The 16,395-nt window shown below is 44.6% G+C and overlaps 1 protein-coding gene across 3 annotated transcripts in view; it reads left to right on the top strand.

The window, feature by feature from the left end:
- Positions 1-15,867, top strand: part of cblb (Cbl proto-oncogene B, E3 ubiquitin protein ligase) — a 44,167-nt gene extending 28,300 nt beyond the window's left edge. For 2 of the 3 annotated variants that reach the window (XM_076020084.1, XM_076020086.1), the window contains 11 exons: positions 872-1,003; positions 4,937-5,137; positions 5,791-5,985; positions 6,821-7,156; positions 10,479-10,570; positions 12,968-13,102; positions 13,210-13,277; positions 13,813-13,902; positions 14,786-14,962; positions 15,083-15,199; positions 15,551-15,867. In XM_076020084.1, coding sequence (XP_075876199.1) covers positions 872-1,003; positions 4,937-5,137; positions 5,791-5,985; positions 6,821-7,156; positions 10,479-10,570; positions 12,968-13,102; positions 13,210-13,277; positions 13,813-13,902; positions 14,786-14,962; positions 15,083-15,199; positions 15,551-15,804 — 1,797 coding nt within the window. In that variant the 3' untranslated portion in view covers positions 15,805-15,867. The remainder of the gene's footprint in view (positions 1-871; positions 1,004-4,936; positions 5,138-5,790; positions 5,986-6,820; positions 7,157-10,478; positions 10,571-12,967; positions 13,103-13,209; positions 13,278-13,812; positions 13,903-14,785; positions 14,963-15,082; positions 15,200-15,550) is intronic. The other variant, XM_076020085.1, reaches the window with a different exon arrangement.
- The last annotated feature ends 528 nt before the right edge of the window (positions 15,868-16,395 follow it).

Raw genomic sequence — 16,395 nt, 5'->3', positions numbered from 1 at the left:
CTTTGGCCGAGCTGATATCAGTTAGGCTCCAAATTAACGTCAGTTTGTTCGCTCCCCTCACTCCAAGGCTCCCGACTGATAATCAGCTGTCATCCGGCCCAACAGCCAAGTGATAATTAGAGCCATGTGTGTTTTAGCTGAGAAACATAAAAAAAACAACAACTCCATGGTCTAAAAGTAAAATCTACCGCTGCGAAAGAGCTCCGCCATTCAAGAAGCTGTTGAATCTAGGCCTGTTCCGCTGACAGGATATCACCTGTTTGTCACATTCATTACCAACCCTGCGATGTCACAGCTCTGCTCTGTCAAGTTCAACGCAATCAAAACAGGCTGTACGGTTTGAAGCACCAACTCTGTTGTGCAAATTGGTGTTTTAGTTTCACAGCCCCTTCCCACTACCTGCCTGTGTGTTGCCACATCCTTTATTCCGGCTTGAAAAATACATTGTGACAGCGTTATGTTTATTAATGAAGAGAGGCGTCTGTATTGACGCACAGCAGAGATTCCTCTCCGCGTTGGCTGTCCGCCGGGTGTTTCAGCCTGGTTAATAATTGATGAAGAGAGCCTTGCAGGCTGATGCTGTGTGACTGGGCTGCTCGGACAAAATTATGATTCTGTTCATGTCAAACAATAGGAATCAATAAATGCTAAGACCTTACTGATGGCCTGAATTAAAATCGAGATTCAGTGAAAAGATTGCAGAACCTCATTGTAAAAGCCACGTAGCCTGTCTGTGGCTGTGTGTCTGTGGCTGTGTGTCTGTGGCTGTGTGTCTGTGGTTGTGTGTCTGTGGCTGTGTGTCTGTGTGCGCGCGCAGCACTGTGCTGCTTCACGACCCGCCGACTAACGGCAGCGTTCCCTCTTTTCACAGGAGCAATATGAGCTGTACTGTGAGATGGGCTCCACCTTCCAGCTCTGCAAGATCTGCGCCGAGAACGACAAAGACGTCAAGATCGAGCCTTGCGGTCACCTGATGTGCACTTCCTGTCTCACGGCCTGGCAGGTATCGTCATGAATTGGGCCTAAATATGCACTTTTACATTGCATTGATACTTAATAGTACATTAATACGAGTCAGTCCTTTTTTTTTTATAACACAGTTACTCGCAGTAATTTGCGTACATGAACCTTAATCCATCTTTCAGCATGAAGTGGCCATAAAGAAAGACATATTAGATGTGCTTACAAAATCTAAGTAAAAAAAAACACTTTTATTACTGCTAAATATATGTACTTGGTGGTACCAAAGTGGGTTTTTTTGGGAGGAAAAGGGGGCTAAAAAAAAGCACATCCAATATTTTGTGTGAAGTGCCAAAAATAATTTTAAGGCCTAATACGAAATATCTGATAATGATTTAGATCTAATTTTACTGCCAACAGTTAACTTGTTTTGTAGCACTGACTCTTGTTTTAATTTGAATTTGTGTCTGCTTGTGAGAAAACAAACTTTATTTTTTAAAAATGATGGAAGCAGCATGTTTTAGTTCTTTTCTTCAAGGGAACTCTTCCTCGTCCTCCCATCTGTCCTAATCAAATTCACATGTTGTCAGCAGAAGAGAGAACTCGCAGTGTGCACAGTACAGTCTGAACTTCCTCCGTGTGTTCATCTCCTCCCCACTGTGAGCCTCCCACAGCACAGCAGCCTCTTCTGCTGCCTTTTTTTTCTCTCTCCTCCCCTGTGCTGGAGCATCAGAAGGTGTTTCATGAAAGTGCAGCAAGCAATTACCTTTCCCTTATGGCTCATTAGCAATTCATTAGCATTGACACTTCAGATTTATCTCAGTTACTGTTTTGTACCCGGGACACAGGTTAACGCACACGCGTCACACACACTTTACACACTAAATACCTTTCCACTTTTGAGGATTTTCGACATCCTCCCTCCAGACCTCCACATATGTTTGTTCAATCCCAGCAGACACACACCAGTCTTCGGTAAATGTGTTCCTGATGATGATAAATCGGGAGTGCGGCTCCTAGAAGCGCCTGATCTGGTAACTGCCGCATGTGCTTTTGCATATTGTCCCTTATTAGCGTTGATATTTATATGCAAGCTCTCTCTCTCTCTCTCTCTCTCGGCGCGTCTCTTCAAACATCTGCATGGAGATGTTTGTGGGGGAGGAGATGGAAGGCGGCTCAGGAGGCGGCGAGTGCAGGTTTTACTCATGAATCTTGCTTACACTACATCGTTTCCATTTATCGCCAGCGCTCGCTATGCCTCGCTATGCGTTAGCTGGAAGAATTAGCGTTGGAACGGGCAAACGGTGAATCACGAGTTTCCACCCCAAAAAAATAAACCGTATCCAAGTCCCTCACTCTTCCTGCTTTGTTTACTGAATAAATGGCGAGAACAAAATCCCCTGATAAGCACCAAACTCTCTTTTGGAGTCCCTGCAATAATGAATTCAGCCTTTGTTTACTGTCACAGGAAGTCGTCCCCGAGATGCTTTGCTGGAAGTTTTGCTAATCCCCCTCAACAATACCTGGCTCCTGGTATTTATGCAGATGTTCTTTAACCCAGAAACCCAACCCGACGTTGCCTCTGTCAAACAAACAAACCTCCTGGTGCCAGTGGCACTTCATGAATTGTAAAGGCACATATCTAACTTTCATTCGTACCTGGGGCATTTTGAAATGCAGCTGCTATTTGGCTAAATCACTATAACCGTGCACGTTTGCGTTTGGGTAGTTCTTGGTTCGTTTTACATTTGCATGAATTCCAAGTAGAATGTTTAGACCGGGGGTCTCTGTCTATTGAAAATGAACAAAAGAGTTACAACAAAATGTTTCTTTGAAGTCCCACAGTATTTATCTCTTTATTGAAATGACTCTTAAAAAAACAAAAAAAAGAAGGATGAAATACGTTTTTTTTATGACTTACTATTAGAATGATTTCATCAAGTTTGGCGGGCCGGATTAAAAAGCTTAGCGGGCTGCAGTTTGTCCATGCCTGGTTTAGACCTTGTCCACACGGTTCACACGGTTGCTGTTTTCACAGTGGCTGGTTCCAAGGAGGAGGCTGCCAGATGTATATATGCCAAGTATGCAAGTATTTCCCTCCGCATTAGTAACTATGAGTCAGAGAGGCAGCGGGGGAACTCTCCTCCCATGTGACAGTGACTAACCCAGTGGCAGTCCCCCTGGTGGTTCCCTCACATCTCTGTGTATTAGTCAGCTGGGGTGGAACACAAGCTCCTCCCTCACAGCTGATGAGCAATGTGATTCCACTTCCTGTTGTCTTCCATGACCTTATGAGTCTCGATTAAGAACGGTGACAGTTTGATCTTTTCAATGGTTTGATGTTGCGGCTTGTGTCGTTGACAGTGATGCCAAATCAAATGTTTGAGCAGGAGGTACATCACAGTAACAACTTCATGTCCAGCCTTTGACTAGCCAAGCTAACCTTGAAAATTGAGTCAGACAACATATGAAATAGCTTTGTGTTTAACACTGTTGTATTAAAAAAAAATAAATAAATAAAAAAAAAAAAAGTACAGTTATTGAAATTCCCTCCAAAACCTCTGTCACAAAGTTTAACCATTTACCCCTAAAATAAAAAGTCTGTATCTGACTGCTGTTGCGTTGATGAGGGCGGACTTGTGTTTCTTGTTGTTATGTGAGATCTTCTATTCTGCCACACTGCCCATAGCCACTATTAAAAATTGCTGGCATCTGTGCAAGTATCCTCACCATTACTGTGACGTTTGAGCTTTATATATCTTCGTCTGAGAAACCCTGAAACCTGCTTGTGTCAGTCTCAGGTGGGTTTGATTTCCTGTGAAACACAGTAAGTCTGTAACTATAAGCTACAGGTCAGTATATTAAAGCAACACATCGTAAATATATGAGCAGCTGCGCTTTGACTTCAGTGCCATTTGTGAGAGAAGCACCTGGAAACAGTCTCGTTATTGTTTGGAGATTGTCTCCGTCGTCCATCTTAACTGCACAACCCCCGAACCCCCAGTGCTCGCAGCCTTTCAGCCTCCCACTCCTTCCCATCTTGACCCCCTTCTAATTAGGATTACGTTTCAAACATGCCTTTGGTGTGTCCCCCACCGTGTCCCGAACCATATGGCTCGCCACAAACGGAGCTTTGTTCTCTGTAAATATTGGCCTGCCTTTGATTGTAGCTTGTGGAGACCAGTGGGCAGAGATGAACAGAAAAACCAAAGCGTCCTTTATTCTTTCATTCTGACCCTGGTTTGACAGGGGTGGCCGTTTGGAAGACGTGAATGTGGCCAGCGAAGCTGCAGCTCCACCAAACAGGCTTCAACACATGTACAACTTTTAGGACCGGTTAGGGGGGGGGCAGTGAAAGATCAGATCAGAATCTGTATTTCTGTTGACTGCTGAGGGATCTAAAAAGTTCCATCAGCTCACTAGTTTTGAAAGAATTATTGAGTTATAAATCAGCACTTCAATAAACAAATAGATTGCAACATTCACTCTCAAATAAAAAATGTTAAAATTAAAATTAAAGAGGTGTACTGCTCAAGCAATTCGATCCAAAAAATGAAAAATAGCCAGCAACACTCAAAGTGTTCATCTCAAAAATGTTTAATAGTCTCACTGACAGTTAACTCGGACCAAGTACAGACAAGTTTCGAACAAGTCTTCCTCAATGCGCACACTGAGTAGGCCACAGTTTACTTTTTCTATTTCTCCTTTGTGGAGTTTGCATGTTGTCCCCTGTGTGCGGGTCCTTCTCGAAGCCCAGAGACACTCACTGGATCGCCTGCAGGTGCGAGTGTGGACGGTTGTTTGTCTCTCTATTTGGCCCTGTGATGAACTTGTCCAGGGTGTAACTCTGTCTTTGCCTGAAGTCAGCCCCCGAGGTGAGAGTGGAGGATGGAAATCCCACCACTCTACCCGGGACTGTGTGCCTTGCCGTGAAATATCCTCTTCTAACGCGGGCCCTCTCACACATGTGTTCCAGGAATCGGACGGTCAGGGTTGTCCGTTCTGTCGTTGTGAGATCAAAGGCACGGAGCCCATCATCGTGGATCCATTTGACCCGCGAAACGAGGGCAACAAATGCTTCTTCCTGGATCAGCACAGCTGCCCCATGCTGGAGCTGGATGATGATGAGGACCGGGAGGAATGCCTGGTCATGAACGGACTGGCCAACATCAGGAAGGTAATAATGACTTGTACCACTGCCTGACCTGGTGAACTTCACCTGCTTGAATAGGTTTTATGAATTAAATCTATCGAGAATTGGGCAGGTCTGAATTCAGACAAGTGGTAAATTAGCAATTAACGCTACAAGCAGTCTTTCTTTACTTTGGCGGGATGTCAGCCAATCATCTTCCTCCATCTAACCCAGTCTCGGCATCCTCCTTTCTCAGACCAGCTAACTTTTTTGTACATGTCAAAACCATCCTGGTCTGGCCTCTCTGGCTTTATCTCCAAGTCATTGCCAAATGTCTTTGGTCTTCATAATAACATTATTAATGCTGGAATTTTTCTACACAGTATTTTCAAATAGTTTTTGGGGAAAAAAAACTTGTGCTTCTTTGCTGCTAGTTTGACAACAAAAAAAAATCAGTAACATGCTCTCTTATTTTTTTCATTTCACTTCATAGAAATGTTTTGTTTTAATTTTGACAGAGATGGGATTTCAATTTGCATTACACAAATTAATATTTGTCTTAATTTCAGTTCCAAAATCTTAGAGCCAACTTCTGGTATAAGAAAACACTACATTGTTTTCAATTCTGAGAAATTTCATGAACTGCATTTATTTGATGAACCTCATTTATTCAACGACCTCTCTGCTCTCCCACACAGCACTGTGCTGAGCGCCAGAACTCGCCCATGGTGTCTCCCAGCTCATCACCTGTCAGTCAACACAGAAAAGCCCACGGAGGAGAAGCGGGCCACTGCATGCAGCACCTCAGCCTTCCCCCAGTCCCACCGAGGCTCGACCTCATCCAGAAAGGTGCCATCCGCTCCCCGTCTGCCAGCCCCACCGGCTCGCCGAAGGTCAGTGTCAGCAGTGCACGCAATGTAATAACTAATGTCCCTGCCTGTGTTTTCTGGCACAAGTGTGAAAAACAAACTCCGCTCACGGGTTGTGACCTACTGGTACATTGTCCCGGCTTGTAGCTGCTTTTCTTTTTGTTTGTTTTTATGATTGGAGCCGCTGGTCTGACACGTGCTCTGTTTGAACAAGTTCCAGTAATATGACATTCCCAAGGGACTGTGATAACTGACTGCTGGGACACACCTAGCAGCCAGTTTGACAGTTTTTTACATGTCATCTGTCAAACATATGAAGAAATAAGTGAACACGATCGAAATGGCAGCTTTTTTGGCAGATATCGACATGACGTGAGTTGGATATAGTCAGTTCAGTACAGTCAAGACATAATTTATTGTCTTCAAATAAATTTGGTTTGGACATTTGTAATTCTAAATCTAACTTAAGGCAACAGGTGTCCTGGATTTAAAGATTTCTTTCTCTCTTGCTGAGAGAAATCAGCAAACAGTCATATTAAGACGTGGCTGGTTAGGGTAGAAATGAATGCATTCTGCAAAGGGCCCAGCAATGCCAGAAAGACCTTTGATTGTTAAAGACATCCATCTGTCCATCCGTCGTCCTGTCGTCCTGTCGTCCTGCCACTCTCTCTGTCGCCTCCTGTCTTGCCTGACTGATTTTGCAGTTTTTAAACAACCAACAACAAAGTTTTCTTTTGTCCGTTTCTTTTATAATCCACACGACTAACACGACCTCACCCCTGGTCTGATCCACGGCACAGACGAGGTTTGATCGCTTCTGTCGTCTCACTGTCTACGCCACGTGTCTCTGCCTCCTCAGTCGTCCCCGGGAATGTCCCGCAAGCAGGACAAACCTCTCCCGGCCCCGCCCCACTTCCAGAGGGACCCTCCTCCACCGCCTCCGCCTGAGCGGCCGCCTCCCATCCCGCCGGAGTCGCGCCACTCCTGGCTTCCCAGCTGCTCCTCGGCCTCATCCTTCGCCGCCACCTCGGGTGACTCCCAGAAGAAAGGCGAGGTGGCGTGTTCCAAGGACTTCGCCGACTCCAAGCAGTCTGGCCCCTCGCACCTGAACGGCAGACCGCTCAGCTGCCCGTCCACGGGATTTGCGAGGTTACATCACAGAGCGGACGGGGCGGGAAGCGCGGAGAGCTCCAAGGTAGGAGTCAGAAATATATGAGAAGCCTTGGCTTCCACTGCTGGATTATTTCCCGGACGAAAATTGAGGCTCTGCGGAGCAGGCGGCGAGAGCGCAGTATATAAACATGTGATGAAAGCATTCAAAGCAACAAGGTAACACCGGCAGAATATAATATTTATATTTGGCTTCTACACTTTCCACTGAAGCTAAAAGGTAGGACGCCAGGCAACACGTGTGGCCCTGTTATCACGGTTTATTCGCTGTGTTTGCCCTTCATCCGTGGCCTGTGGTTGAGGGCCGAGTCATCCGGGCCATGCGTCTATCAATAGATTGATCTTAATGAAGCTGGCTCTGTGGCGGCGCAGCGCACCCGGCCCTCTTTTCACTGTCTTATTCTTTGCCGATGATACAGTGAAATAGATTTAAAAGGCTTTCCACTCAGAAAATCCCCCACAGCCATCTTGAAAGCCTCAGCTTGAATCGAATGTAGCCTGTCACTAAAACTCTGAGAATAACTTGCTTCCTCTTAGTTTTGACAAAAGCAGAGAGTAACTCCTACAAGCTGCGTTTGATTTTTTTGGAGGGGAGAAAAAGAAGATGGAACAGAAGCTAGTGTATGCTTGTTAGCAGTGACGAGTGACCGTTTTATCACAGCTGAATGATGATATTTTCTAATAAAGGCTTTTCCCTCAGATGAAAGGGTGGCTCATTGCCTCTGCTAATGTTTGATTGAGATGATCATCTGGCCCGTCAGCTAGCCTGACATGCTGCATGTGTGACCTGGATAACTATTTCCATGGGGGAGACACAATGACTTGCACGCCGGAAATGCTGTTTGTTTTGTCTCGCACCCGTGGCAGCTCGTTCGTAATTAGCGAGGGGATCGTTGAGTTTCACTGCTGTGATGCTCCTCGCCCCCCCTCACCCTCCGCTCTGCGTGCATCTCCACTGATCTCTTTAAACGGCGAAGCTCAGCGAGCCTCAGTGGGCAGCCGTTCATTAGACAGGCTGAATGTAGAGTTTGTTTACTTTGTGTAAAACTTTTAATGGCTTTACTTTCTGCTTGCAGTTAGACAAACAGAAGGAGATACGAGTAGGGTTTGATTTATCCCTCGGAAAAAACAACATTGTTTTGTGATTTAATTTTTTAGATTTTGCAGCTATTCCACACGCGAGATTTTCTTCCTCAAGTCGAGCAATTAGAAAAAAAAAAACCCTGTGAGTCTTCTTCCACCTCCCTCTTGAGATAAGGCATGCTGCAGACTCAAATAATAAGCTGCTGCTCTGCTCTTCCCACGAGTAAAGACACTTTGCGCATGCTGCACGGAATATGAATATGGTAATCTATGCTAAATAATGGAATCCATTTATCTGATGCTCAGTATTTGCACTGACCATTCAAATACAACTGAGCACATCAGCCAGAGCCTTTCTTAATAAATGGTGGCGTGGAAGCCATAATACTGCTGAGCATCTGCAAAAATTTCGACTTTTCTTTTGCATTTTCGTGTTCGAAAGCCCGGTCGGCAGCACTCACACTTATGCACACTCAGCCCATCATCTTGCTGCGGGTGCGTTGAACACAAAGTGCCTCCCAGGCGTTTGGTATTGACGTTGGTTGAGTGAGTTCTTGCTATTCTTTTGCCTTTAATGTTGAAAACTTTTCAATTTTTTTTCTCATCAGTTTGTTAGGCACACATGTTGAGGTCGAGGCCAGGTCACAGTGTGTGTTTCCGTGTTGCTTCAGAATAAACCTGTTTTCTTTCAAGGTTGCACAATTTATTTCATGTTTTCTAGTATTACTGACTCTCTGGTCTGTCAGCAAACCTTCAACTCTTTTCGCCCGCTCCGCTTTCCAGAAAGCAGTTACAGTAAAAACACGTTGTTGTGGAAATGAGGTCATGAGAATTTTGTGACGTCACAGAGGGCATTGATACCTCATTGGTGCTCACTCATGTTAGTAACAACACCACCCAGCCAGGACTGCTTTCCACCACAGATACCCTGTTTTTCTGCCCCACCTCTAAATAAATAAGACGGAGTCTACTGTATATATTCGCATTTTTTGTTGGAGGCTGTAAACAGAAGGATAAACATGCAGTTTTCTGGAGATTTGTAGTGATGTTTGGATTTTCTTCTGTGGGCTGTTGCCCATCGGGGGAGCCACAGCCAATCATCTGCTTCTGTCTGACTGTCCTCTGCGACCTCCTCTTCTGAACTCAACTACCTTCGTCCCATAAATCTCCTCTTTGTCCTTCCTCTGGGCTTCCTGCCTGGCAGCTCTAACCTCAGCATCCTTCCTCTGATATAGCGGCTGTCCTCACTGCGCCCTCTCTGGCTTTATCTCCAAAACATCTAACATGAGTCGTCCCACTCATGTGCTCCTGATCCCTCCATCCTGCTCCATCCCGAAGAGAAGCTCAACGTTTAATTCCCTGCTAACTGCAGCTCTTCTTCATCTCTTTAGAGCTGTTTTTCTATTTCAGTACATTATATGGGACCTCTGACACATGATAACACATTAGTTGGTGTCCAGAATGCTTCACTTTAACAAAGAAAAAGAGCTTGAAAGCATTTTGTTCTTGATTATCAAGTCAAACACGGCAGGAGGTGCTGAACGCAGTTTATTGTGATTTTTGGAATGAAAAGGCCATGAAAGAACATATGGGTTTCTAACTGCTCTTCCAAAAGCTTTGTGTGGGATGAGGAGAGTAATTGAAAGCTCTATTAACAAACCACTGTTTTACATGTTGAAGGCATCAAATCCAGAATCACTCTGCAATAAATAACAGAGAGTAGTTTAGTTTGTTTGTTGTTTAAGCTGGACTTTGAAAACAATTTGGTGCACTAGATGTATTCCTTAGTGTTTCCTCTCTCACATTAACAAAGGACATGATGTGGTACATGTGTTTTCTTGGTTGTTCATCTTTGTTCTTTTATTGAAGGATTGTAGTTCTATTCTATTTTTTGTTTTTTTTAAATGCTGCCATTGTGGTATCCAAGCTGTGGTTGGATACGGTTGTCAAGATCACTGCAGCCTCCTGTGTGTGTCACAGCGGAGCGCTCGTCATCGCTCCCTCCAATTATATTCCCACCAGCTGGAAACAAATCGTGCAGTTTTTGAAGGTGGATATTACGCACTCAAGTAATAGCTGCCTTGCGAGGTCGGAGCTTTAGAACCAACAAAAGCAAGCGCTTTTGAGGCGAGAGTCTTTTTTTCAAAAGAGCTCTCTTTTAACTGGAAGATAACTGATTTGTAATTTCCAGTCTGGAGTAGTTGCCTTATATGAATCCTTTTCATTTACTCTCTGTATGTCTACTCCCTCTTCTGTCAACGCAGCCTTTCTCAAACGGTGTGCAAATCAGTGACGAGTACGATATCCTTCCCTCACGACACTCCCCGACACAGCCGGCGCTGTCCAGTGGCCACACGTGAGTATCACACGCACAAAATAACTCTATGACTGATTGTGGACACATTTAGTTTTCTTGCAACATTCTGTCATGCTGTTCATCAGACACTCAAATAACCCTTTTCTACTCAGAGCGTCTTTCTTATACCTGATGCAGAGGAACAATGTATGTTACAGAAATAACTATAAATAATAATTCTCGTAAACTCCCACACATGAACCCCATTTAAATATATATATATATGTGTATATATATATATATATATGTATATATATACATATATATATACATATATATATATATACATATACATATATATATATATATATATATATGTATATGTATATATATATATATGTATATATATATATATATATATATATATATGTATATATATATATATATATATATATATGTGTATATATATATATATGTGTATATATATATATATATATATGTATATATATATATATGTATATATATATATATATATATATATATATATATATATATATATATATATATATATATATATATACATATATACATATACATATATATAAATATATACACATACATATATATATATATATATATACATGTACACTGTATATCCTAAAAGGCGTCTGGCCATTCAAGAAAGGGACATTGCATTTAGCTTTTCTGCTATTTCCTGTGGCTTGCTGAGCACTGTGTGCAGCCTGGAAGAAAAGTCTGATCTGCAATTTGAAAAGCACAGATCAGTGGGGGAGCAACAAATTGCAGTGCTGTTCCCTCATTTTCTGAAAGTCGACTAGACATTTCCGCCTAAACCTTTAATCCCTCTTTTCTTTCATCTAAATTTCAGGAATTTTCTGCACCTGGGCCATGTCATTTCTTTTTCTCTCCCTTTTTTCTGAGCCTGGTTGAAAGAAAGAAAGTTTTTGAAAAATGCTACTTTAATATCAAATGGCTTTTCACCTGCAGCTATAAGAGTTGAGCCGTTAGGCTATAGTGCCTGATGTAAACAGGCCTTATGTTTATAATTATTGCACTATCACCTAATAGTATGAAGTGTAAACCAAATGGTCTCAGCCTGTGAGCTGTTGTGAGACGCTTTATCTTGACCTGAAATGCTACTGGTTAATATATAATCATGTTTGCCGACCAGTAGGTTGTGTGGGTGTGAAGATTTCTATTGCTGTTTCCTTGTGAAGTATTAGTCACCAAACACTGACATACAAAAACAGGAAGTGGACTTTTGTACATTCACAACACAAACACTCGACACACCGAGCCTAAAGATAGTTGACCGCCTCACTGCGCACACATTGTACCATCACCGTCCTCCTTTCAGGGACGGCAGGCTTTATTTTTCATCACAATGTTTTCTGGCGCAGAGCTGCAGATGTTGCGTTCCTTCACGCATGATTTTACCAAACGGTGCCGCTGCAAATGACTTGAGCTGTGAGAGGTGTTGCAAGGCTGCATGTCTCACGGCCAGTTTACTGAGAGAGATTTCGACACGCACTGTTTAGTTGACAGGCCTGTATCTATCTGTCAGCCTCGGTGCACCTGCTCCCAGCTCCCACCACTCACAAAGCAAACACGTTGAAGGTCCAGTGCACTTGTATTTCCACACAAATACTCATTATTAGTATTATTCGGGACTGAGCCTCAATAACAATAATAATAATAATAATAATAATAATGATAATAATGATAATAATAATAATAATAATAATAATAATAATAATAATAATAATAATAATAATAATAATGATAACAATTCATTTTGTTGATAACACTTTACATTTTAGAAGTGCTACAGAAACAGAAACAAAAAACGTCACAAACTCACTCGGAGAGAAGATAAATTAGAAGCTACATAAAACAGTGAAACGCTTATAGAAACTAATACATCACTTTTCTAAAAAGGAAAGTTATTATTTGTAAGGAGGTCGCTGGAGTGTGCCACCCCAGTTCTACAGTATGTAGAGCCCAGAATGTGAATCAGTTTGGGTTTTGTGGTTTCAGTCCGATGTCACATTAATAAAAAAATATATATATATATATTACACCTCCAACCTGCAACTTTGTAAAAAGAAAAAAAAGAAGAAAAAAAAGTTAGCAAAATGATCCTCAGATCTCTGTGCAATGTTTTACCTTTTGGGCATCCTGTCTGTGTTGACTGCTAAAGCAAGCAAATGTTTACAATATACTTCTTCGCCACTAGAGGCCACTGTTCAGACAAACAAGACCTTTAATGTTTGTTTTTCTATTGAGATAGCGGTTTAGTAAAATATCTAGCAGCAAAGCTGTCTTTGTTTACCAGGGCAATAGTGAGCAATGCTAACTGTGATTTTGCAATTAGACACAAAATGTCAGTGCACTGTGACGTGTGGCTGTATTGACACAGAGTTCCTCCGTCCTCAGGCCCTCCAACCCTTTCGGCAGCCCGGTGGCAGAGCGGCAGCGTGAAGCCATGGACAAGGCGGCGGACGACTATCAGGTCCCTTCATCCGCCCTCTGCCTCAGCCAGGCTCCCGTCACCATCTCCGTCCCCAGCAGGTACCCTCCAGAGCCAGTCACCTTCTCTGGGCTGACTCGGCAGTAACGCTTAAATTACAGTTTGATTGAGCTGCCGTGCACCAAAGGCATCTTCCCCTCTCGTTTAGGCATTTGGAGAACGGCTCATCGGAGGCGTCGTTTGAAGAGAGGCCTCCTCGGCCCCCCGAGCCTGCTGGTGAGCCCTCAGAACAGCCGAGTCCTCAGTGGTGGCGGGCAGAGCGCACGTTCTCCTGCTCAAATGTTCCTCGGCCTCAGTTCAGAGTTCCCCTCGTCACCTCCGACACCGTTTTATTGCCTTTGTTCAGATAAGGATGCAAAAAAAATCTATGCACGCATATTGAACTGACAGTTGCAGGAAAACCCAACATCTTGAGTTGTGTTTGCACAAAAGAGAAAATGCACAGGAATACACACAGTCATTCTTATCACCAAACTAGCAGGTGATGGTGGATGATCTCAAGTCACGCCTTCAAGTCTATCAAAATACCACATTACTGGAAGTAACGCAAACCTCAGAGTTGCATGTTGCCTTTCCATTGGTTAACCCAGCTTGGTGAGGACATTCTTTATAGTGTGCATCATTAGAGGACGCCAGCGGGGCCACTCATGGGTTCCCGGGCCATCATGGAGGCGCAGCGCCGGCTTGATATATATTGCAGTTAAAGTGCCTCGCACTATCTGGGGACTTTTTATGATGTTTGTGTTAACAGGAGGCCACTCTGCAGCAGCACACACTGCCATCTGCCCATTCACTCCCAGCACGACGCCATCCGACTACGACATCCTGCTGCCCCCGCAAGGTAACCGGCGTCGCCCTGATGGCCTCCCTGCGTCTCATCTCATCGCCGTCTGTCATTGTCCAATAAAAAGTTGTGAATGTAGAGCTGCAGCTCTTGGATCCACCCCTTAATGGTTCAGCTTTAATTGTTACCTGTCGTGGCTGAAAATGAGTACAGAACGGACTGAGCAGTTGTTTTGGAGGGTGAGTGGTCGGCCGCTCACTCTTTGGAAAGTTTAAACCTGGCCCGGGTTCAGCAAAGACAAAGAACAGAGAGAAAAGACAAGAGTGAGGGGTTGATGAGGTACTGAAGGGAATTAGAGCCAGCGTGTAGTTGGGTAGACTAGCAAAGAGGACAGAGTGAAGTGCAAGCAGAATGCAAATACAAAGTGGAGAATGTTAAGTAGCTGGAGCAGAACCTCCCACCTGAGATCAACTGAACTCACTTGATACTGAACGAGAAGCTCCAGTCCAAAATCAGATTTTAATTGTTAAAGTCGGTCCAGATAGAATTAGAAATTTTTGGGTTTGTTGTCAACTTTTTTTTATTTTATTTTTTAAATAGTGAATAATTAAATATTAAATGCTGATAACAATTATTTGATGTGGAAAAGCTGCACTTTAGACAGTAGCAACAGGCATCAGAGGCTGACTCTTGGTGTGCAGCCACCTGCCTTGACAGATGGAGATGCTGACTATTGCATATCAGAACATTAAAGCTCAGGCTCGGTCTTGAGTGACGACAGACTCTATGCGTCCTGCTGCTGCTATCAGTCGGCTCTGCTCCCGCGTCTCCCAAGCCCTCCCTCTGCAGCCCTACAGCGCTGCTATATTTGGTTTGCACCTCGCCGTGGATTAGAGCGTCTCCTTTGTGGATTAAGCCCAAACTCTTCATTTTGTTCCAGCCATCGAGGACCCCTTCAGCAGCCGTCCTCCGTCCCAGCCTCCCCCACCCCCGCCGCCGCCACCTCCAGCGCGACACAGCCTGGTGGACTTCTCCTCCTCCTCCTCCTCCTCCTCCTCGCCGTCCGCGGCGTCGCGACGCCACCGGCCCTCCTCCGGCCATGAGCTCCTCACCCCTGGTGGGCGCCTCCACCTCACATTAAAAATCACTTGTGCGCATTGCTCTCTGGGCGTCCTGCTGCAGGGCCTTTTTTTTAATTTTATTTCCTGACTTTCTCTCTGTCGTGTGTGTGACGCAGACGCGGTGTTTGACATGCTGAGCAGCGCTGCTCCGCTGCCTCCAGTCAGACGGCACACGGACAGCGTCAAAGGCTCCAGAGGCTTCCTGGATTACGACCACTTACCAGCCAGTCAAGGTACCAATTCACCTGTCCACACATTTCTCTCAGACTCATCAAACACTTGTCGAGAAACAACATGTGCTCTACTTTTTCTGTCTCCCTTCAATCTTTTATTCTTGTGACACTCAAAAGCATTCATAAATTAACCATCTAGATTTGAAGAAAAAAAAAGAATCAACAATGAAGCAACAATTCACCACGAAGCCCTAAACCTTTTAAACACTGGCAGTCAGTGTCGGAGCCCCTCTTTGGTGACAGGCTGCGTTTATTCTCCGGACCAGAGCACCTTCACAGTTGTGCCTTTGTTCTTCTGGGGGGGGACCCGCAAATTTCCACTCACGTTCCTCCTCTGCTCCTCTGTCCAAGTATCCATGGAGTGTCCTCAGGCTCCGGCCAGGCCGCCCAAGCCGCTGCCGAGGAAGATCACCCCGGACGGCCACCCGGGCAAACCCCCCAGCCTGGAGTCGGAGAGCGTGGACGCCAAGATCGCCAAGCTGATGGGGGAGGGCTACTCCTTCGAAGACGTGAAGCGGGCGCTGATGATCGCCCAGTACAAAGTGGACGTGGCGAGGAACATTCTGCAAGAGTTTGCCTTAGTGGCCCCGAGACTGAACCTCTAGTGCTGCAGACAGTGCAGGAGCAGAGCAGCACGACGGTGGAAAACAAAACAAAACAAAACAAACTCAGAAACTGTGCCTCCAAATGGACTGACTTTAAAGACAAGACAAAAAAGGGCTAGGCCTTCAGACCGTTGGAACGACAGATCGTTTCAAGAGAGACTCGCCTTTTGTCGCAGAACACAGACGACGGCGGCGGCCAACAACGTGGCTGAAAACCAAAGCATGTCGGAACACAGAATGACAAAAAAATTAGGGGGGGGGGATTGTCTGTGAATAATTAAAAAACAAAAAAACAAAATTCAAACAAACGGGGCTTGTTGTTGTCGTTTACAGTGAGCTGCACCGGTGCTGGCCTCTGGGTTCAACGCTCCTGTTGCTCTGAGGCCTCGGACCTCATCCTGCTCCTATCGTTCCTTTCTCTCTCAGCCACCCGCTCAGCTTCCATCAGAAGGGCCCTCCGAACCGCACAGCAGCCACACACAGACGACCGTTCAGAGTTGTTTTAATGAGTGTCCAGCAGGGGGAGCCAGAACCCAGTGTTACCATTCCTTCTCTTTTCTCACGGTCTCCTTTTCCTGCCTCGTGTTTGAC

Source organism: Nelusetta ayraudi, unplaced genomic scaffold, assembly GCF_046127955.1.
Source record: "Nelusetta ayraudi isolate G7.1 ecotype Tasmania unplaced genomic scaffold, CSIRO-AGI_Nayr_v1 ptg000011l, whole genome shotgun sequence".
NCBI lineage: Eukaryota > Metazoa > Chordata > Actinopteri > Tetraodontiformes > Monacanthidae > Nelusetta > Nelusetta ayraudi.
This window is presented reverse-complemented; position numbering and strand designations above follow the sequence as displayed.